This window comes from Engystomops pustulosus, chromosome 5 (genome assembly GCF_040894005.1).
Source record: "Engystomops pustulosus chromosome 5, aEngPut4.maternal, whole genome shotgun sequence".
Classification (NCBI taxonomy): Eukaryota; Metazoa; Chordata; class Amphibia; order Anura; family Leptodactylidae; genus Engystomops; species Engystomops pustulosus.
This window is the reverse complement of record NC_092415.1, coordinates 160,041,067-160,065,134: the sequence shown is the minus strand read 5'-3', so window position 1 is coordinate 160,065,134 and position 24,068 is coordinate 160,041,067. Positions and strand designations below refer to the sequence as shown.

The 24,068-nt window shown below is 41.2% G+C and overlaps 1 protein-coding gene across 5 annotated transcripts in view; it reads right to left on the bottom strand.

Annotated features, from left to right (window-relative positions):
- Positions 1-24,068, bottom strand: part of NEK10 (NIMA related kinase 10) — a 138,244-nt gene that overhangs the window by 93,528 nt on the left and 20,648 nt on the right. For all 5 annotated transcript variants that reach the window (XR_011855892.1, XR_011855893.1, XM_072153601.1 and 2 more), the window contains exons 6-12: positions 13,816-13,900; positions 12,052-12,093; positions 8,593-8,671; positions 4,998-5,065; positions 3,105-3,184; positions 1,622-1,708; positions 243-467 (exon numbers count right to left, since the gene is read on the bottom strand). Coding sequence is in view for 3 of the 5 variants with exons in the window: in XM_072153601.1 (XP_072009702.1) it covers positions 243-467; positions 1,622-1,708; positions 3,105-3,184; positions 4,998-5,065; positions 8,593-8,671; positions 12,052-12,093; positions 13,816-13,900 (666 nt within the window). In the remaining 2 variants the exon portion in view is untranslated. The remainder of the gene's footprint in view (positions 1-242; positions 468-1,621; positions 1,709-3,104; positions 3,185-4,997; positions 5,066-8,592; positions 8,672-12,051; positions 12,094-13,815; positions 13,901-24,068) is intronic.

Sequence of the window (24,068 nt, the reverse complement as noted above, 5' to 3'; positions counted from 1 at the left end):
ATCTCTGTAACTATAGGATTTTCATGAGACCTTTGATAACTCTTCTGTTGATGATTGCAGTCTGGGACCAAAGTTTAGTAAATTATAAGCACCCAGATAGCTTCACCAGAGGTCACATGTGAAAGTTGGGTGTTCTTAAATTGGGGACCGCCTGTGTTACAAAGTTTCTTGTAGTCACATATATGTTTGTCAAAATGTTAACATGAAACTAAATATTTTCATGAGACAAAATAGCCTTATACCCTTTCAAAATGTGCAGCAGCTGTTTTATTCCTCCCCATGTACGAATTTCTACACTGATTTCAGGGTCTTCACAGATCTGAACCAGTATCCAGACAACACTCCATAGCAGCTTTAGGTGGTCAGAGTGAAGCAAACTAAGCAGCGTGGGGACACCATCGTAAATCTTCACTTGTTCCTTTACGTCAGACTCTGAACATAGGAGACGGAGGAGCTCTGCTGAAAGCCTGGAGATTAAACACACATATTCATCATGTCCCGATTTCAATTACTTTTTCCTTTGTTTCAGAAGTAAAAATAATGTCACGATGTATGTGAGGCCAATGCAATGCCTGACAAATTCTGCTGCTGCTCCAAGAAAGATAAATAGGAAAATTAAATCTTGTAATGTGACAAAGGATAAAACAAAGAACAACCACAACTTTATTGTTAATAACTGTCCAATCCATCTTTTTTCTTCATGTTCGAATACAGAACACTCCATAATTTTTTTGATTGGGATAATCTTTGAAAATATTGGCCACGGAGCATAAGAACAGGGAATAACTATACCAAGATATAGATCAAAGCTAAGCGATGATAAACCCTTACATCTCTATCTACTGATCTCTAAATCTGATATGAAGGCAACTTAGTCCTGTCCGAAGTGAAAAGATTAAGGAAATGGCACCTGGACATGGTGAGTACTGTAATGACATGTCTAGATCCCAGTATATCAGTAACATCACTAGGGGGGCTGTAAGCGGGTACGTATTTTATGATACTACCAGTCTGCCTGGTATTTTTATGCTGAGGTAAAAAAAAATTTGCAACTCTGTTAGAATCTGGTATTTTTTATATGTGTGGAACTAGATGGTCATACAGCAGTATTTCTTAGACCTGTTCCATGAGGCAATGGTGGCATCACTACATGGCACTTATCATAGGGCAGTAAGTGAAGACACGAATGGTTGCACTTATTCTGAGCACGATGATCTTTCTTACTAAGGGCCGAAGCACGCGACACTGAAAATCGCCATGTGTCCTTTCTTTTAATAGAGTAGATAGAAAATGAATGTACGAAATCCAATACTCTTGAAGTGATCAGTGCCCGTAGTCATTATTGTAATAGAATATGAAACAAATCAATGCAAATGCATAGCGTGTCCTAGTCAAATCCTTTTTTCACGGATCACTCATAGACTATAGTTTATAAGGATCTGTGAAAAATGGATGCTAGACTGATGCAAATCTGCAGTGAAAAATGAAAACGTCCATTATCACAGATTCAGCACGTTCATCTGCAGGAAGCCTGAATCTCCACTATGGCCAGTGCTTGGGGTTGTGGTTATATTTAAAGGTCTAAGGAAGTAACGTTCATGCTCATATAGATCAAGATTACCTTTTGGACAGCAGATCATATTCCTGCAGTATCATCATCAGACTTTCTACTATACTAAGTTCACTGATTGCAGTCCGACATTCAGGGCTGAAAAAAGGTTTTGAAAGAAGTGCATCAAACACCAAAATCTGGTACAACATATATAATTTTGTACACATTGTGAATCATAGCCAAAAGCCCAGAAACTACAAAATTGCTAGTCCATGTCCTCATCATCTCCCGCTTGGACTACTGTAACATTATTCTCTGTGGTCTCCCAGCTAACTCTCTAACACCCCTCCAAACTATCCTTAACTCTGCTGCTGATCTATCTGTCTCCTCTGTCTCTCATCTTAGCCAATACTATTCCATACATAATCTCAGTTTCTCACAGGGCATTCAGCTTCACTCGTTTACCATCTGCTTGTGTCACAACCATATCCAGGACTTCTCCTGTACATCTACCATACTCTAAAAATGTCTACCAAAATGTGTCAGACTGTCCCCCACCTTCCAATCATTCAAACGTAACCTGAAAACCCACCTGCTCAAGATCACTTACACCACACAATAACCACTCTGCTGTACTCCCTTGTGTCTCCATCTACCCTCCCATATAAGTTGTGAGCCCTCATGTGCAGAGCCTCCTTCCACTTGTTCCAGATCTCTGTAGTTTTATATGTGTGCTTGCAATTGTTCTTGTTTTAACGCGATGTATGTGAATCCTTTATCACTTGCACAGCACCATGGAATTAATGGTTCTATATATATTATAATAATAATAATACAATTTTAAGAAGGCAACAGAATTGTAAATACTGTGAGAAAGTGAGAGGTGTCATTTGGGAAAACCGCTATCTGTCATACAGGCAGATGAAGGATGTGTGGTAAAAGCCCTGGATTTGTCTGCAGTAACCCAAGGGTTAATGCAGACATATAGTAAGCAGGAGAAGTCTGTTTGGTCCAAGTTGGCCTAGCTAACATGGACACATTGGTAATGTCCATACTGGGCTGCTTATTATGGAGTAGGGGTAGGCTGGTAGTGGCACACCATCCGGGCTTCGGTCCTGGTTTCTGTATAGCCCACAGGTGCAGGTCACAGACCTCGTTAGAGCCTGATTTAGTCTGCAGGCCAGAAGCAGTAGGAGAGGCCCTACCTGGAGAGCTGAAGGCTGGACCGTGTTCACACAGCAAAGATAACTGAGTGCCTCCTGATATTCTGCTGGCCAAGAGCGTGTGCCAGGCAGCCTGGTACATGTATAGTTAGGTGCTGTTAATGTATAAGCAGTGCCCAGCTGGGCAGGGTTTATTTTGTACTTTGTTATGTGCCTGAGCCAAGGCTGAATTTGTGTTTTTGACAAAGAAGTGTGAATAAACACTTGATTTTTGGACTTTAACTCTACGTGTGTCCCTGCACTGCTACAAAGCATCTACCAGAGCAATTCCCCACAATACTTTTTGGACAACATTATTCCTTAAAGCAAAATGTTTTTCAATAACTCACCTTTCAGCCAAACTTGTAAGAGCCAGGAGAGCGCCCAGTAATACATTACTGTCTCTTGCAGCTAGGAGTTTTACAAGTGTCTGAAATTATTGAAAAAAGAGAAATGATTGTACATGGAGGCTTTGTCTGAATTTTTTTTGCAACAATGTTCTTTTCTACATTTTGTCACACATTGGGACTATTCCTTCAAAATATATATATATATATATATATATATATATATATATATATATATAACATTTCAGCCATAATTTAGCATATTGTACACAGATATATGAAAATGTCTTCCTTTATAGGCATACTGTGAACCTTTGTTGGGCTTTGGGCTGCATTTGGAAGTTATTTTGCTCGGACCAGTCCTCACAAGCATGCTCTATCCGACGACACCATACTGTGCCGAGTACGATGCACTCCTATAGCAGTCACATGTTAGCTCCTGTACGTACAGCTAGCATATAGCCGCCATAAAAGGTTGTGTGCAAAGGGTCTTAAACTACAGTTTACACTATCATTGGAACTTGAGACATCTTACAGCTGATCATTGCAGCCTTGGACTATTATGTACACAACGCACACATATATATATATATATATATATATATATATATACACTCACCGGCCACTTTATTAGGTACACCTGTCCAACTGCTCGTTAACACTTAATTTCTAATCAGCCAATCACATGGCGGCAACTCAGTGCATTTAGGCATGTAGACATGGTCAAGACAATCTTCTGCAGTTCAAACCGAGCATCAGTATGGGGAAGAAAGGTGATTTGAGTGCCTTTGAACGTGGCATGGTTGTTGGTGCCAGAAGGGCTGGTCTGAGAATTTCAGAAACTGCTGATCTACTGGGATTTTCACGCACAACCATCTCTAGGGTTTACAGAGAATGGTCCGAAAAAGAAAAAACATCCAGTGAGCGGCAGTTCTCTGGGCGGAAATGCCTTGTTGATGCCAGAGGTCAGAGGAGAATGGGCAGACTGGTTCGAGCTGATAGAAAGGCAACAGTGACTCAAATCGCCACCCGTTACAACCAAGGTAGGCAGAAGAGCATCTCTGAACGCACAGTACGTTGAACTTTGAGGCAGATGGGCTACAGCAGCAGAAGACCACACCAGGTGCCACTCCTTTCAGCTAAGAACAGGAAACTGAGGCTACAATTTGCACAAGCTCATCGAAATTGGACAGTAGAAGATTGGAAAAACGTTGCCTGGTCTGATGAGTCTCAATTTCTGCTGCGACATTCGGATGGTAGGGTCAGAATTTGGCGTCAACAACATGAAAGCATGGATCCATCCTGCCTTGTATCAACGGTTCAGGCTGGTGGTAGTGGTGTCATGGTGTGGGGAATATTTTCTTGGCACTCTTTGGGCCCCTTGGTACCAATTGAGCATCGTTGCAACGCCACAGTATTGTTGCTGACCATGTCCATCCCTTTATGACCACAATGTACCCAACATCTGATGGCTACTTTCAGCAGGATAATGCGTCATGTCATAAAGCTGGAATCATCTCAGACTGCTTTCTTGAACATGACAATGTTCACTGTACTCAAATGGCCTCCACAGTCACCAGAGCTCAATCCAATAGAGCATCTTTGGGATGTGGTGGAACGGGAGATTCGCATCATGGATGTGCAGCCGACAAATCTGCGGCAACTGTGTGATGCCATCATGTCAATATGGACCAAAATCTCTGAGGAGCTTCCAGCACCTTGTTGAATCTATGCCATGAAGAATTGAGGCAGTTATGAAGGCAAAAGGGGGTGCAACCCGTTACTAGCATGGTGTACCTAATAAAGTGGCCGGTGAGTGTATATATATATCTGCAATAATGATTTCTGAATATCTGTATAATTATTTCTAAGTTTGAACAGAAAAGTGTCTCTTACTTTGTGCGCTCCACTTTGTATAACCCACTCTCTTTGATCTTTAGCAGCAGAAAGTTTTTGAAAGATATCTGTAAGACAACATTTTATTTTTTGTTTTAGTTACAAGATTACAACAAAAGTGATTGTGAGTTAAATCAAAAACAAATCTACTAATAATTGTTTGCACTAAAACTGCAGACAACAGGCCCCATGCTTAAAATCAACTGAAAATAAAAGAGACAATCTTGCCAAAAACAACCGAACCCCAGATAACGCACTTCATTATCAAAGCTGAAGTCTGTATCAATGCAGTTTTCATTACAGAGCTCTGGGAAATACCTCTGGAAACTTATTTTATTCTAGTTCTGTTTTTCAGCCACTATTACTATAATTTTCTCTTATTCAGCTGCAAATTATATAAATGTGTTATATATACAAAAGTATGTCTATAAATGAAGGGATAAAGACATTATATATAAAGGAACAAAATATAGAAGTTAAATTATTACAGAAGGAGGACAACAATGCAATCCAAATCAAAGTCTCTACATTTAGAAGTTGTAAAGGATATAGTTAGAGATTAGGAGACACCGTAGCGTCTGGTCTGCATCTAAGAAGATGTCACTAAAAACAATAAGGCTCAGTTCACACTACTGTTGTGATTTCCATTTCTAGTATCCGCCTAGAATAGTAAAAAACTGAAATAGAACGGATCGGTTTTAAATCCCATTGATATCAATGTTGTACAGTTATCCGTTATGCTTCAGTTTGTTTTACGGAACAAAAGATATAGACAGATATAGATAGAAATAGTTAATATACACTCACCGGCCACTTTATTAGGTACACCTGTCCAACTGCTCGTTAACACTCAATTTCTAATCAGCCAATCACATGGCGGCAACTCAGTGCATTTAGGCATGTAGACATGGTCAAGACAATCTCCTGCAGTTCAAACCGAGCATCAGTATGGGGAAGAAAGGTGATTTGAGTGCCTTTGAACGTGGCATGGTTGTTGGTGCCAGAAGGGCTGGTCTGAGTATTTCAGAAACTGCTGATCTACTGGGATTTTCACGCACAACCATCTCTAGGGTTTACAGAGAATGGTCCGAAAAAGAAAAAACATCCAGTGAGCGGCAGTTCTGTGGGCGGAAATGCCCTGTTGATGCCAGAGGTCAGAGGAGAATGGGCAGACTGGTTCGAGCTGATAGAAAGGCAACAGTGACTCAAATTGCCACCCGTTACAACCAAGGTAGGCAAAAGAGCATCTCTGAACGCACAGTACGTCGAACTTTGAGGCAGATGGGCTACAGCAGCAGAAGACCACACCGGGTGCCACTCCTTTCAGCTAAGAACAGAAAACTGAGGCTACAATTTGCACAAGCTCATCGAAATTGGACAGTAGAAGATTGGAAAAACGTTGCCTGGTCTGATGAGTCTCGATTTCTGCTGCGACATTCAGATGGTAGGGTCAGAATTTGGCGTCAACAACATGAAAGCATATAGAATTGTATCAACGGTTCAGGCTGGTGGTGGTGGTGTCATGGTGTGGGGAATATTTTCTTGGCACTCTTTGGGTCCCTTGGTACCAATTGAGCATCGTTGCAATGCCACAGCCTACCTGAGTATTGTTGCTGACCATGTCCATCCCTTTATGACCACAATATACCCAACATCTGATGGCTACTTTCAGCAGGATAATGTGCCATGTCATAAAGCTGGAATCATCTCAGACTGGTTTCTTGAACATGACAATGATTTCACTGTACTCAAATGGCCTCCACAGTCACCAGATCTCAATCCAATAGAGCATCTTTGGGATGTGGTGGAACGGGAGATTCGCATCATGGATGTGCAGCCGACAAATCTGCGGCAACTGTGTGATGCCATCATGTCAATATGGACCAAAATCTCTGAGGAATGCTTCCAGCACCCTGTTGAATCTATGCCACAAAGAATTGAGGCAGTTCTGAAGGCAAAAGGGGGTCCAACCCGTTACCAGCATGGTGTACCTAATAAAGTGGCCGGTGAGTGTATAGATACATAAATAGAAAACAAGATGATGGATAGATTACAGATAAATGTGAGGTATAAAAAAAGGTAGGCAAATAGAAATAAGAGATCAATAGGTAGATACAGTAGGTAATTAGAAATGAGAGATCGATAGGTAGGTAGTTAGATTGATAGATCGATAAAGGTCAAAAACGGTGGCACTCCAAATTCAGTGAAAGAGGAATTCTTTTATTCCAAAAGTGCTACGTTTCAGCTCCCATATCTGGAGCCTTTGAAAAAGGCTCCAGATATGGGAAAGGCACCAGATATGGGAGCTGAAACGTAGCACTTTTGGAATAAAAGAATTCCTTTTTCACTGAATTTGGAGTGCCACCGTTTTTGACCTTTATATGCAATAGGATTTAACAAACCTGAAGGCTGAGCACCCGATTTTTCTTAACTGGTGCAGCTGAATTGTTTTAATTTTTCTAGATAGATAGATTTGTTTGAGGGATTAATATATAGATTATAGAAGCTGTAGATCAATTTATTGAAAGTGAAAATAAATTGTAATTAAAAAAACTGATTCTTCAAAAAAACTGATACTAACTGACACAACTAAAAGACAAGTGTCTGTTTTTTTAACAAAGAAACCTTAAATAAACGGACACTATGTCATCAGTTATTGTCAGTTTATCTATCTTTATTTATCATCCTTTTAAAAAAAAAATGGTGATAAAGAATGGATCTGCCGATGTTAGTGTAAACTTAGCCCAAGTAAAGTGAGAACTTGTGATCTTTACAATATGGCATAATACGGCCCATCAAATTGTGGACTACCACATATTCTAGGTAAGGAATCTTTGGATCTCAAACCTGTGCCAATAGGTTTTCCCCTAGAAATCAAAACAGCAAGCAAGTGTCTATTGATTTCAATAGAACAACCAGTGGTCACATTTAAAGGAAACCCACCACTTCCGATGGTGATTATAAGCAGCAAATGCCGTGCACCAGATCAGGGTGAGCTGGTGCTGGCGCTTATTTTTGCTATGTTATTAAACAGATGTAAAGCGTTTAAACACTTTAGTAATCTTTATATACAAGTAGCTGCACCGCACCGTGGTCCACGCACCATGCGCGCGACTGCTTCCTGCGCCTGAATAGTAAGCGGTCGCGCGCATGGTGCACCTACTTGTATATAAAGATTACTAAAGCGTTTAAACGCTTTACATCTGTTTAATAACATAGCAAAAATAAGCGCCGGCACCAGCTCACCCTGCTCCTTATAACCACCATCGGAAGTAGTGGGATTACTTTAAAGAAATTAAACTCTTTATATGAAAAAAGGAAAAAAACACAATACTCAATAGAACATCACAGACCCCCCTCATTATAAACATGAAGGAAGGAGATTCTGCACTTGTGGATCCCACGCATTACATTTACTAAACCATTCTTTAATGAGCTTCTATCAGGCACAGGGGCAATATAGGGTTAAAGCTTTGAAATAGGGTATGAAAACATTTCACATTTTTACACTTTTCATCAAACAGTCACATTTATTGGGATTTGTAAAATGGGAATACCCCTTTAAGTTACTTTAAATCACATACTTGATACTTACAAGTCATATTGACCAGCTTGTCAACATTAAATTCGTCTTCACCGGATGAGAGGTAAGTGTTGCATGTTGTCTGCATGTACTAAAAAGAAATAGGAGTTATTCAACAAATGTCCAGAAGATGGCATACCAGCATTACAATAGGTGGAGGATATGGGATTTTGTAAAGTAGGAAATACTGGTCACACATGTAAAGTTTATTTTGTCTGTTTTAAAACCAAAACAAGAATAATTTATTCTTAGCTTTAACAGTTTTAAAGGGAATCTGTCAACAGCTTTAGTCCCTTTAAACTGCAAAATGTATCTTCTATGGACTCTGCTGGTGTTGCTGTGACACCCGGATAATAAACCTATATTTTCATCCTTGTTCCATTCAGGGGAGTGGGGTGAACGGCACAGTAGTCACCCGCCACCCTCCTCACGGCTGAGACCCCGCCTCCATCCTTTCCCGCAGCTGCGGCAGGCTCCACCTCCTGCTTCCATGAGGCTCCCTGTCCTACCGCAGCCTCACACCACATCTCACACATGCGCAGTGTGCTGGTTATCTCCGCTCTGGCCCTGCGCGACCGGGACAGAGAAAGAGGCTCACTGCGCATGTGCCGCTATTCCCCCCATCGGATTACGCCTGAGCTAGATTACTGCACTGCCTCGTGAAACAATCCTGGATGTGAATATAAGTTCATTTTCCTGGTGTCAGACAGTGTTGAACATATAGTATAAAGACACCACCAGAGCACGTGAAAGTGCCAATATTTGGTACATTTTGTAGTTTAAATCGTCTAAAGCTGCTGACAGGTTCTCTTTAATGGTGGTATAAAACAAAATAAACATTGAGGTAAGTTCAGACCTGCAGATTTCAAAGTACAACAGAACTTGTATTTCTTTATTTGCTCAAATAAAATTAATAGTAGCCTGTGTAAGTTATGGATTGGAAGCATTCATTGACATATTACTGCCAAATATGCCACTAACATCACGTAGTCATCATTGAGCACCAGGTGAAAAAAAACATATGTGAACACACAGTGGCGTAACTAGGAGAGACTGGGCCCCCTAGCAAAAATATACATATTAGTATACTCACACATGTGAGTTACAATCACATATAAATACACTCATGCAGCGTGCAGCATATACACACACATACAGCGCCATATGCAACATACTCACATACAGTGTATACAGACACCACATACACATCACAGATACTGCATATATACATCACAGTATATGTTATATACATATTATGCTGGACATGTGCAGTACAATATAGATATAATGGTGCACATCCTCCATTCTTTGTGTCAGGTAGGATGACGGGGCCCCCTGACACTGCGGGCCCCATAGCGGCTGCTATGGCTGCTACCGCTGTAGTTACGCCCCTGTGAATCACAGTCTAACAATAATAGAAAAAAAATATTGACATTTAATACGTTGTGAAAAAGGCAACACAATAACAGGACATTTAGGATATCTGAAATTTTGTTATTAGTTGGAGTAACAAGGAGGTGGGAATTTTTTAATATTTGAAAATTTCTTCAAAAAGAACAGACAGAAATTTAAATCATGTTCACATATGATGTCTCTACACCTGGTATTAAACTGTATGTGCCCTGTGTTTCTTTTCTTTATGTGCCAGGTGTTCACAGAGACCCATTTTTGCACCACTCCCGCGCCCACAGAGCATAGTACAGGCAGTACCCTGAGATAGGTTCCATAGGTTTGTTTTTAAGTTGAATTTGTATGTAAGTCGAAACTGTATATTTTTTTGGCCCCAGTGACAATTGGAGTTTCAAATTTTTTAGCTGTAATTGGACCAAGGATTATCAATAAAGCTTCATAACAGACATCTTACAGCTGATCATTGTAATCTGGGACTATAGTAACATCCAGAGAGCTTCACCAGAGGTCATAGTAGGCAGAGGGGTCCGTCTTTAACTAGGGGTCGTCTGTAAGTTGGGTGTCCTTAAGAGGGGGACAACCTGTACATACACTGCCATGGAAAATAGATTTCACAGAAAAGAGCATTACTGTAGGGGGCATTACTAAGCCGGGTGATGGGCGTTTTCATATATTTGAAAAGGACACACTGAGGTGCGGTTTCGTAAAGGTTGGGGGGGAAACTGCTCCTCTATGGCCACTCCCAGGGGACGAATGGCCTAGTCACAGAGCACATGGTATTGAAAGGTGCTGTATAACATATCTTTTTTTCTTTTTTTTCAAAAACTCTTTGTAGAAACTCAGTGTAAGTACAATGCTCTGTGGGGACTGTGGGGTGCTAAAAATGGGTCTCCTGGCGATAGGTTCCCTTTAAGGGAGCACAGGTACAATGCATTCAAAAAAGAAAAAGGCATTGACTTGCTTATAGCATCAAATGGGCCTGGAATTGTTGTGGGGGCTCTTTGGTATTTGAGAAATATGTACATACAAACAGAGATGAATACAGTAAGGGCTCAAACCAAGCAAATACACTGGTGAGCCGGGCGTCTCAGTACAGCGTACTTAGGCCAACTAGCTGAAGAGTAGAAAACTACAAGAATTATGTATAAACAATCAAATGATGGCTAATGGGTTGCTGCGTCTGGCCCCAAGCTGTAAAATGACACGGTGGATAATGAAGAGACAATACAATAAAAAATGGGGTTGAGGTTTGACGCCCTACACACCCAAAAACAAGGGAGAGTAAATGGTTGGAAGGAAATATAACTTTATATATGTGCGGTGTGACAGAAAATAGATTATAATGTCCTGTTAGGTTTACTTTATCCTCTTTTTTTTTTCAAAACGAATGTCTCAAGACCTTAGCGGCTGCACGACTCCCACTGGGTCCTGCTGATTCCAAATCCCAGCTTGTCCACCTTCTCCCTGTACTCATCAAACTGACACCATCTTATCCATCATTATATAACCCCGGCAGCAGCATTGGTCTACATTGGCATATCTAATAGCTGTAGGTTCACCAATAATACACCATCAGAAATATTTGTGAAATAACTGTGATGTAGATGTAAAAGTCTAGTACGTTTTATAATATTATAAGAGTGTACAGTGTATAGCAATAGTATATTACTCCTACACAAGGAGCCCTCATGCCTAAGGTTAGCCCAGATCTGGAATTACTGTACCTGTCATTACATTGTTCATGTGTTCAATGGCTTTTATCTGATGCTATAGATAAGTGAGATTTGGACAAGCTTTATTGACACAGATGAATAATAATTTCCTGTTATACATTCGCGGATCTCTTAAATACTACCTATAAAATGTGCCCAAAAGCAAATGGTCAGCTGGGAGGGGCCAGGATTAACTCAGCCCAAAGGGGATATAGTGTGATGTAACAGCAAAGGGTAACTTGGTATAAAGGTAGATTTTGTCTCAAACCAATCATACCATACCATAAAATGATGAGATGAAATATATACGTTGCAATAATTATAAATGTCACAGTAAAAAAAATAGTACCTGTGCAAGAATGTCGACTCCTTTGATTTGATGAAGTACCCCCTGTTTAAGAGAAATGATACATTGCATATAATAATGAACATTATGACAAGTGTAAGATTTCCAATGAAATGAGGCCAAATATGTAATTCAGTGCAGTTATAGGAATTTCAATCTGTGTAGATAATTAGGACACTGAGGGTGACAATATACTTGTGGAAGTGTAAAATAAATCTGATTCGTACAAAGAAACCAATATTCTATGAAGGGATTTATAGTGTGTGGGGAACTTCTTATCTTTTCTTTTCAGTTTTGAGTATTTCTAAGAATTTTAAAACATACGGAGGGCTAAAATACTAAGCATAACACTAATAACCAAAATATTCAATCATATTTTAAGGGAACCATGAGCAGACTGATTCAATTTTATGGAAAAAGGGTAAAGGTTAAAGGAAATCTGCCATTCAAATTAACCCACCCAAAATAAATACTTAATTAAAAGCTAAGATTAAAAAGAATTGCCCTTATCCCTAAATACCGTAGTTCCTCTCCATGGCTGCAATGTTAAAAATTCAGTTTGCATACTTGTATGCAATTTACCTCAGGTGAGTCCGATCACAGTAAGTGAGTCCTGCATATTCAGTGTTCCATGCACCGTCCTGCCTCCCTGTTCTTACTTGGCAGGTCTCACCGCTACCAATATGCTGCCGGTATGGAACTAGTACTTATGGACTGCCAGTAATTAAAGGGGTATTCCCATTTAAGCAAATACACCTGTGTGACCATGGTCAGATTTCTATCCACTGGAAAAAAACAATTAAGCATCTTAGAGAATGACAGCAAGCAGAGATCTAGAAAATAGGTGAAGAATTGATACAGAAAGTATATTGAAGTATTGTATAATTTTCATCGTACAAACAATAAAATTAATTTGCTGAAATGGGAATACCCCTTTAACTAAAAAAACATATACAGCTCTCTTAAATTTCTCTTCTCACCTCTGTGAGGCTGCAGAGAATTCCTGAGGATGGAGTGAGAAGCAGACGAGAGAGAGACAGTGGCTGTGTGTGACTTGGACCAGCTACATCATTAACCACTTCCTCAGGAAAGAGAAGGTGTGAGAAATGTTGGTTACGTGAAGAGAAAACAACCTTACTCCTCACCCCTCCCTTTAGGAATTCTCTTCAGATGGGTTAGCAGTGTCAGCATCAGTGAAAAGGCAGGGTAGCTTGACTGTATACAGCAGTACCATGACTTGAACTAAGGACATCAATAAAAGTCTTTTTTGTCTCTAATGCCATGGATAGGGGCATCAGTGGAACATGTATAAAGACATCTAAAAAGTAATGTTGGTGGTTTGTGGGGTTGAGTTGCCATTAACCATTTTTTGAATTATACATTTGCTCTTTTGATGACTTTATAGTATCAAAATCTGTTTCCATGTACTTAGAATCAGTAATCTAGTAGGAAGAAATCCTATGGGTGACTGGCAGCCCTTCAATCACTGATAGGACCGCCCCTCCCCCCCCCCTCCCGATAACTGAATCTCAGTTAAGAAACAAAAGAAATATAAATAAATAACAAGTTATAACAATAACCCTCAAATAGAATTCGGTCAATGTGCTTGTCTACTTCTGCTCTATAATATGCCGCCTGCAGATTAGAATGCATTTTCATGGTGACCGTTTCACTTCAATGGTGTAAATGTGATCTATATTCTCTGAAATTATGACTTCCAATGTTCTTGATATGTTTCTATGAACAGATAACGTTGATCTACCATACCTGATAGAATGGATCCCGAATTAATAGCCTCAAGCAGATCAATACCCGCAGTAGATGAACAGATGGAGCTCTGTCAATCCATTCTCTGTAGTGGGAAGTAGTAACAAGTGAATAGAAAGAAACATTTTAGAAGAAGGAGCCTTGATCTAATTGTTGAACTTGAATATCTAATTGGATCATTATGCATTAATAGTTTTCTGTGCAGCTGATGCTTTGTGGAACATACAGTGTGTGGGAGACCAGCGTGGGCTACATTACTGTTTATGTCTATGGCTATTAATGGCTAAGCTGGGAGTAAAGCCAATGAGAAAAATAACATGATGTTGGTCTGAAAAGATGTGAAAGACTGTCACACAATAAAACTTGACTAGAATTTCTGGAATTCCAGAACTTCAGGAATAAAGAGATATTTAGAATTCCACTGTGGTTGCACATTTTTGTTTTTAGGATAAGAGACAAGAAAGAAAGAAGATTTTTTGATTTTATATTAAACTAGCTATAGCTCCGAGTGTTGCCTGGGATAGTAAATAACTGCTCTCAGCTATAACAGAATAGAATGGGTTAACAAAAAATATTTTATTTGTATCTATCGATCGATCTATCTATCTATCTATCTATCTAGTCTCGGACCCTCTCTGTCTCGGACCCTCTCCGTCTCGGACCCTCTCTGTCCCGAACCCTCTCCGTCCCGGACCCTCTCCGGCACTGACCGTCTCCGGCACTGACCGTCTCCGGCACTGACCGTCTCCGGCACTGACCGTCTCCGGCACTGACAGTCTCCGGCACTGACAGTCTCCGGCACTGACAGTCTCTGGCACTGACCGTATGACTGTGACTGTCTCTGACTGTGTCTGAATGTAGTCCAGCAGAAACAATTTTTTCAATGACCGGAGCTCATAATTCCAACATCGATCACTGCACCATTCCTCCTTATTTGTGAACCACTCCAAACACAAGAGATCACTTTTGGGAATAAGTCACCATTCAGACAAGAAACCGCAATATTTTCACTTCTGTCCCAGTCTCCTCCATTCACTGTGTATAAGAGACATATCCAGACATAGTGTAGACCAGTGGTGGCGAACCTATGGCACGGGTGCCAGAGGCGGCACTCCGAGCTCTTTCTGTGGGCACCCGGGCCATCGTCCCAGCACACCAGACAAGACTCAAAGAATCTTCCTGCAGTTCCAAGCAACTTAAAGATGCTGCTTTCAGTCATATTTTGATACTTACTTCGCTACTTGGGACTGTAGGAAGAGGAAGAATTAGACAGGGTTGAATTATTTTCGGAAGACCTCCTGCTGGCCCCACGATTCTCTGTGTACAGAGGGAAACTGGAAAGAAGCTAAAATGATGCAAATTTTCCATCTTTCTACTGTGTTGCTGTCCTCAGGAGGCCAATATGATTGAAAGATGTTGAACAGGTAGCAATACGTTACTGCTTTAATTTTTGGTTGGCACCTCGCAATAAATAAGCAGGGTTTTGGGTTGCAGTTTGGGCACTCGACCTCTAAAAGGTTCGCCATCACTGGTGTAGACAGTTTCAGAATTTTAAAAGCTTTTATTACAGGTTCTACTCACATAAAAAGGTAAAAATGCGCATATCAAAATTATTTTCCACGAGGACGCCAATCTCCGCCCGACCCAGGGTTTCGCCTCTCAGCTTCTCCCGGGGCTTGATTAGCGTCCGTCCTCTAGTCTAATTTATACATATTCAACGTCCAACATAAACTACATTTTGCAACTTATACATAAAATACATAAGAATAATAATTCAATCTTCACAGTATATCTATATCTTTTTAAGAAACTATTCCAAATGTACCTGTGTGTTGTGGATTCTTTTTTGCTGGTTTCCCTAACCCACGTGGGAATCAACTAATGGTTTCCAACCTTCATCCAATCACAGGGATTTTTTAAGGCAAACCCACAAACCTGCTCTTCAAAATCACAAGGGTGTTGACCAATCAACTTGCAGATGTGCTCCATTCACTACATGAGGATACTAATGCTCTATTCTGCTCATATTTGCGGTAAATCGGTGCAGGTAGAACTGGTCTGAAATTAAAAACTAGGGTAGGAGAACACATAAGAAATATTAGAAAAGGGGTGATGACACATAGGGGGTCATTTACTAATGACCCGATTCGCGTTTTCCCGACGTGTTACCCGAATATTTCTGATTTGCGTCGAATTTCCATGAATTGCCCCGGGTTTTTGGCGCACGCGATCGGATTGTGGCGCATCGGCGCTGGCATGCACGCGACGGAAATCGGGGGGGCGTGGACGAACCGAAACCCGACGGATTCGGAAAAACCGCCGCATTTTAAACAAAAAATTGGTCGCACGGGCCATACTCACATGCACCAGGAAGAGATCAGTGAACTCCGACGCAACTCGGCGGACCTCGGCGCAGCAGCGACACCTGGTGGACATCGGGCGCAGGACCTTCATGAATCGCCGGAAGACCCGAACGCTCGTCCAAGAAGCCGCCGCTGGAACGCGAATGGACCGGGTAAGTAAATGTGCCCCATAATGTTTCAGCACATTTTAAAAGAGCACGTCAATCTAATCCGGAAAAATTGCAATTTTGGGCAATTGAGAAAATTTCTGCACATTGGAGGGGAGAACATTTAAATACTGTATTAAGTAGGAGGGAGAGTCAGAGCACATGTCTGCAGGAGGGTGGAGCATGTGAGCGGATGTCCGGTCCGCCGCCCCCGCCCCCCGTGCCGTGGCACCTAGACGGCCTCGCTGGGATGCATCATCTCTAGCCTGCACTGGACCCCGGCGCGTAGCTCGATTCTCGATCTGCGCGCTAATTAGCTAGAGACACATGAGCACCATAGGGAGAGGCACGTGGCAATACGTCTGATCTGCTAACAAGGAGTGGGCTGCAGAGCGAGGAGCACAGACTACCATCGTTTTCTCCTGTGGACGAAGGGCGTTCGTTTTCTTACCTGGCTGGAGCTGTCGGCTGGTTTGCATGTCCCTAAGGGGAGGTGTGGAACCTGGAAGAGGAGCCTGCCCTGGTGGAGCGAATGCCGATGTCTGCATAGAAGTTGAGGAAGTTTCCTGTTGCTATAGCTCGACTGGATGCAGTTAAGTGTCTGCTGAATTCCCTCCTGTTCCTGGGCTATACATCTTCCTAGGAAGCGCCACAGTTGTCGTCTCGGGTATTTACAGATGGAAGGTGTTAAGTATCTCGCTTTGTGCTAAGCGTTCTTCCTAACCTTCTAATAACTATGTGCCGGCTATTTAACTTTGCTTCATTCTAACGTGACTGTCCTCCCTGTCTGCATGACTTTGCCATTATCACACGGCAGCAGCTGTGAAGTCGCTTACTGTTTGTTGAACCCTACGTTGTTGGCTGGCCGATTTACGCGTTAGGAGGTGACAAGGCTGTTGTTTGCATTTTACATTTGGATTCCACTCTCTGTTCAGTCTTGTGTTATGCACCTCTAACCCTGTTAACACACATGTGTCAGCGTTACAAATCTGCCTCAAGTGCTTTGCTAATGTGACTGCTCCTTATGTTTGAATGTCCATCTCGGCATTGCAAGAAAGTATCTGTGGAACTGTCTAACGCATATTTAACTTTTTTTTGGCTTCAATACCTGGTATAAGGCGCTACAGCTACTGCCATTGGGGTTTTCATATGGAAGCCCTGTATTGTGTTATGTGTTTCTTTTAATCCACTAATCCACAGGTGCTATTGCTTTAAAACTGTCTCCAAGTTTACTAACGTGCTATAGCTTTAAAACTGTCTCCAAGTTTACTAACGTGCTATTGCTTTAAAACTGTCTCCAAGTTTACTAACGTGCTATAGCTTTAAAACTGTCTCCAAGTTTACTAACGTGCTATAGCTTTAAAACTGTCTCCAAGTTTACTAACGTGCTATTGCTTTAAAACTGTCTCCAAGTTTACTAACGTGCTATTGCTTTAAAACTGTCTCCAAGTTTACTAACGTGCTATTGCTTTAAAACTGTCTCCAAGTTTACTAACGTGCTATTGCTTTAAAACTGTCTCCAAGTTTACTAACGTGCTATTGCTTTAAAACTGTCTCCAAGTTTACTAACGTGCTATTGCTTTAAAACTGTCTCCAAGTTTACTAACGTGCTATTGCTTTAAAACTGTCTCCAAGTTTACTAACGAGACTGCTTTTGCTTAAATGCATGTCTAATCTTCGCATGCTTCCTGTCTTCATATTGGTTATAGGGAGCGGTTGCTATTCCTACAGGGTTCTATAATTGGAAGCCACTAACTGTTCTGTATAGTCGTACTGTTTATTTATGTGATTGATCCTCCTGCCGACTATCGTGGTATCAGAGGAAACATGCCAAATAATAAGAAACTGGTAAAAGGGGGGGCGAGTACCATGGCTACTACCCCAAAAGAGCAAAGAAAAGCCGCAGAAAAGGCTAGGGAAAATGCTAAATCTAAATTGAATAAATACGCCCTTTCCCCAATAATTCCACAGCAGAGCAGGCTTTCCCTGGGGGGAAGTGAGAAGGTGAATGAGGATAAGGAGGATGGGTCCCAGGCTGGTCTATCTGCCCACTCTGATGAATCATTGGGAGAGATAACGTCAGATACTTCAGTGAATAACATCTCTGCAGTTAGTATGGCTGAGACCATACCGGGGAAAGATAGTAATGGTCATAGCCCCTTAAGTAATCGTCAAGAAAAAATACAGGGGAAACAACATACAGATATTCCATCCTTAAACCAGATCTATGAAGCAATCTTGAATTGTAGGGGTGACATTAGGATGCTAACAACAGAGGTCACACAGGTGAACAAGGAAGTGTCTCAACTCAGGATCGATATTTCAAAAATGGGGCAGCGGTTGGATGAGGCGGAAGGTCGAATCTCTGACGTTGAGGATAAACTTGTAAAAGTAGAGACAGAAATTAAATATTTAAAATCTGAATTGACGATACAAAACAAAAAAATAGTGGACCTAGAAAATCGGTCCAGACGTGCAAATATCCGATGTATGGGTTTCCCGGAAAAATCGGAGGGTGGAGATGTTGTTTCTTTTATGCAAGAATGGTTAAAAACAACTTTAGGCCCCGAAATTGCTTCTTTTCCATCCTTCATCGAGAGGGCTCATAGAATCCCCAGCCGCAATCCTATCCCGGGGGGCCTTTCTAGACCAATTTTGATAAAATTATTTTCCTCGAGAGATAGAGACATGATTATGCGCAAGGCCCGGGAAAAAGGGAAAATAGAGTATAATGGGCAAACCATTCGTCTGTTTCCAGACTTCGCTAAGGAGACGAGAAATAGGCGTAAAGATTTTTTTGAAGTAAAGCAAAAACTACGCCAAGCTGGTATCCAGTATTCTATGCTGTTCCCGGCTAAATTAAGGGTTATGTGGAAAGAAAAAAGTGTGTTCTTTGAGGATCCAGATGATGCACTGGAATGGTTTACAAGAAGATGATGTGTCATTATTAGTTGATGAATAAGCTGGAGATGACCGGCGAGGTCGTTGGGGTGTCGGTATGGGGGGGAGGGAGGGATGATGCGAGGTTTAGAGGTTAGGGCTGCCCCGAGGTCTTTGGTTTTGGGACGGTCCCTTGGCCATCTGGAGGTTGGGAGAGGTGAAGGGTGGGTTTGGGCGGGGGGGTGGGGAGGGGGGGGTGGCGAGGGGGGGGTGGGTGGCCATATCTCTAGAGTATTCACACAGTTTTTTTTTTTTTTTTGTTTGTTTTTTTTTCTTTTTCTCTTTTTCTTTTTCTCCTTTCTCTCCCCTCTTCCTGTTGCATTTTATTGGTGGTCAGCTCTCGGTTCGAGTGGTCAGTCCCCCTAATAAGTTTTGGTCGACTTGAGAGCACTGAATGAAAGTTTTGTCATGGAATATTAGGGGGCTGGGCCCCAGGAACAAACAAGTTGCGATTTTTGATTTGATCAATAAACACCGTCCTGATATTGTTGCATTACAGGAAACCCATTTGACCACTGAATCAGCGGTCAAAATTGGAAAAAAATGGATTGGATGGATGTATCATTCCTTTTTCTCCTCATATTCGAGAGGGGTAACATTAATTTTTCGGCGGGATTTGGAGTACCAGGAGATTCAAGTAAAGGTGGATCCCGAGGGGAAATACATCTTTGTGTATTGTATTATAGAGGGTAAATCATGGGTTATTGGTAATATATATGTCCCACCCCCATTTTCCACAGGTGTAATAGTAGAATTTTTCACCTTTTGCACAAAGATGGGAGGATTATACACGCTATTAATAGGGGACTTCAACACAGTTTTGGACATAGAGGCGGACGTTGCCCAGTTGGGTCCGGCTAAGCGTTCCTATCACAAACCTCATATGCTTAAAAATTTATTGGAGTCATTCGGATGGTATGAGACATGGCGGGAATTAAATAAAGGAAAAAGGGGTTTTTCATATTTCTCTAAAACTCACAATGTTTTTTCACGGTTAGATATGGCACTCATTAATGCTAGTACTTTGTCCCTCTGCACGTCATGCACTTATGGGACTAGAGGGGTCTCTGATCATACACCTTTAATATGTAATTTTAATTTAGGGAAAAAGATAAATACTAGGTGGTTTAAAATCACCCCATCATGGATAAACACATTAGGGAAAAGTGATTGGGTGGTAAATCAAATTAATGAATTTTTTTTGTTTAATAAGGGGATCTCCCCATTAGATTTAGTATGGGACACGGCCAAGTCTTTTATTAGAGGTATATTTAAGGCACAAATACTTAGGCATAAGAAGGAAACACAGAAAGATACACAGGTTTTGGAAAATAAAATACAATTACTTGAGGAAAAATATATGTCAGACCCCTCGGAACAAAATAGAATCAATTGGGAAGAAACACAAAATTTACATTCTGACCTTATCCAGGCCCAAGTAAATAAGAAAATGGGGGACCATGCCAGAAAGGGTTATATAGAAGCCAACCTCCCTGGGAGAATGTTAGCAAATTTAATTAAAGAGGAGAAAAAGCGGGTGATAATTAAATCTATAGAGGGGTCAGGAAATGGGACTCTCCATCGGCCGGAAGACATCCAGAAGGCCTTTGTGGAATATTATGAGGAACTTTTTGAGTCCAAGAGTACAATGACGGGCGATCAGTTAAGGAAATATCTTTCGCAGATTCCATTACCGCACCTATCAGGGGAGGAGAGAGCACTGTTGGAGGCCCCTATAACCCATGAGGAAATATTGAAAGTCCTCTCACACACGGCGCGGGGCAGCTCCCCCGGTTTGGACGGGATCCCGTTTGAACTGTACGAGTTATATAAAGATGAACTAATATCCCATTTATTGGAAGTATGGAATCACGCGATTACCAAGAGGGAGCTTCCTCCATCCATGAGGGAAGCCCTCATAACTTTGATCCCAAAAATAGGGAAAGACAGTAATAAGCTGGACTCATATCGGCCAATCTCCCTGATCAACACAGATAATAAGCTGTTCGCTAAACTATTGGCTGAGAGACTGAAGAGATGTATTAGGAGTGTGGTCCACGTGGACCAGTGTGGCTTTATGCCGGGCTGCTCCACGATGGACAATCTTAGGAGACTGTTTCTTAATCTCCAGTTGATCCCAGCCAATACGGGGGAACGTACTATCTTAATGCTGGATGCATCTAGAGCGTTCGATACTATAGAATGGGACTATCTTTGGGCAACTCTGGAGATAATGGGGTTCGGTGATAAGTTTATAAACCTGATAAAAACTTTATATTCAGGCCCCTTAGCCAGGATTTTGGTGAACGGGGAAGTTTCTAGGGTACTTAAACTAGGTCGAGGTTCTAGACAGGGTTGCCCTCTTTCCCCGTTATTGTTTGCCATAGCCTTGGAACCCCTTGCATGTCAAATTCGGCAATCCCCAAATATTAAAGGATTTAATCAAAGGGGTACCGAGGAAAAGATTTCGCTATATGCGGATGACATCCTGTTATTTCTGGGGGCCCATGAGGCCATCCCGAGGGTTTTTTCAACATTTGATGTGTTTGGGAGGGCCTCCGGGTTGACCATTAACTGGCAGAAGTCGGCATGTCTGCCAGTGGACCCTCTGGTAAAATCTATACCCCGGGGACTTAAGACGATTGAGGTAAACGGATGGGTGGAATATCTTGGGATTAAATGCTCAATAGACATAACCAGATATACGGAGCTTAATATAATGCCAGTGATAGGGTATATTAGAAGTAAGATCAAAACGTGGAAAAAACTACCCATTAATTTGATAGGTAGAATTGCCCTTATTAAAATGCAACTTCTCCCTAAACTCCTTTACGTGTTGGCTGCGGCTCCTATTTGGATCCCAGTAAAAATCTATCGGATTATAGAAAGCCTCTTTAGGGAGCTAGTTTGGAGAGGTAGGCAACCACGCCTGAAACTGGAGGTTATGATGCTCCCATATGAAGAGGGGGGCTTCAACCTCCCGGATTTAAAAGTTTATTTTTTAACATCACAAATTAAACATATCTTGACCTGGGATTGCTCTCCCCTGACAGGTCTTCCGGGTAGTGTGATCGGTTCAGGGGATCATACGCTTAAACTTAACATTTTTGAAGCTCTAGAGACTGGTAACTGGGAAAGACAGCCTATGAGGAAAACGCATCCCACAATATCCCTGATGGTTCAAGTGTGGCGTGAGATTAAATCCCTATGGGATATTGAAGATATTTTCCCCTTCTCCCCCATATGGAAAAATGCAAACCTGGGTTCACCCGATATTATAGAACGTCCATGGATAGAGAAGGGAGTAATTCACGTCCACCAGCTTGTCAGAAACGGTAAAATAAGGCCATTTTCAGCTATAAGAGAGGAGTATGAGATTCCCCCCTCATGTTTTTTTGCATACGTACAATTGGCCCATTGGTGGTCCTCTCTTAATAAGACGGTCCTGGAATGGGAGGGGCTACCCCCAATTATAAGATTATTGTGGATATTTAATAAAAGAAAGATTAAGACTCAAAAAATATATTCTAGTATAGTCACACAAAGGCACCGTAGGTTACTTAATAGACCCAGGGAAAAATGGATGGAGGAAATTGGAACTGTTGAAGATCAGGCCTGGGGAGATACCCTGAGAGATATAAAAAAGATATTAAAAATCCCTGCACATAGGCTGACGCAATTGTCAATCCTGCATAGGATATACTATACCCCAAAAAAAATTTCATTATTTTCAGGAGAAATGGTCCGGTGTAAACGATGCGGGGGGGAGAATGCTGACGATGTTCACATGCTATGGTCATGTCCATTAATGCAAAACTATTGGGAAGGAATTATTAAAGAAATTGTAAATTGCTTTGACACCCAAATCCCATTTCACTTTACCACCTGTATTCTAGGCATATGGCATAGGGAAGATGATAGAGCACTAGGGAATTACGTAGTTAGAAAACTGCTGTTTCTCGCTAGATTTTGTATTGTCAAAAAGTGGATATCCTCAGACCCCCCCTCACTCGCTTTGTGGAAACGAATCACGAACAAGACAATCCTAGCTGAGGGTTATGAAAATGGTAGAACAAACACCAGCTCTAAATTGATCTATTTGAGAAACTGGCAGAAATGGATAGATTCCTATTTTGCAATAGAGGAAAAGAAGATTTTAGGGGTATTATAACTTCCCGTGAGATAGGGAAGGCAATATGGTAGTGGGGAGAGGGGCCATGAAATTGCCATACTTTGTTCACGCATTAATTTTATAATTCTTTTTTTTTTTTTTTTTTTTTTTCTCTTGTTAATGATTTATGGTGATTATCTAGGGATATGACTGGGGGGGGGGGGGTTGGGTAGGTAAGGGGTAGGGAGGGAAGGGAAATGGGGAGGGAAGGTAGGGGAAGGTCAAGGGGATATAGGAAAATTGTATCATGTTTTATAACGGTGACTACCCAAGTTAAAATTGTAAAGTTTGTTGTATATAAAAGTAGTACCTTATACGTGCTTAAAATATTTGCTATGTCCTGGTTTAAACATTGTTAATATTGGTAATGCTATGTTTATGCGGATGGGTAGATGTATAATATATGTGAAAGATTGATTTGATCTATGTATAATGCAAGCTAGAGGCCCACCTCTAAACCTGAAAGTAAATAACTAGCCGGTTGGACTGGCAATTATTTAGCAAGCATCCATAACTAGTAAGGGTAGAAACCTAATACATGTTATAAATTTCTTATATGTAATGTAGCACTTTATTTGTTATATGATTGTATTGCTGGAAAAATCAATAAAAAATTTTATAAAAAAAAAAAAA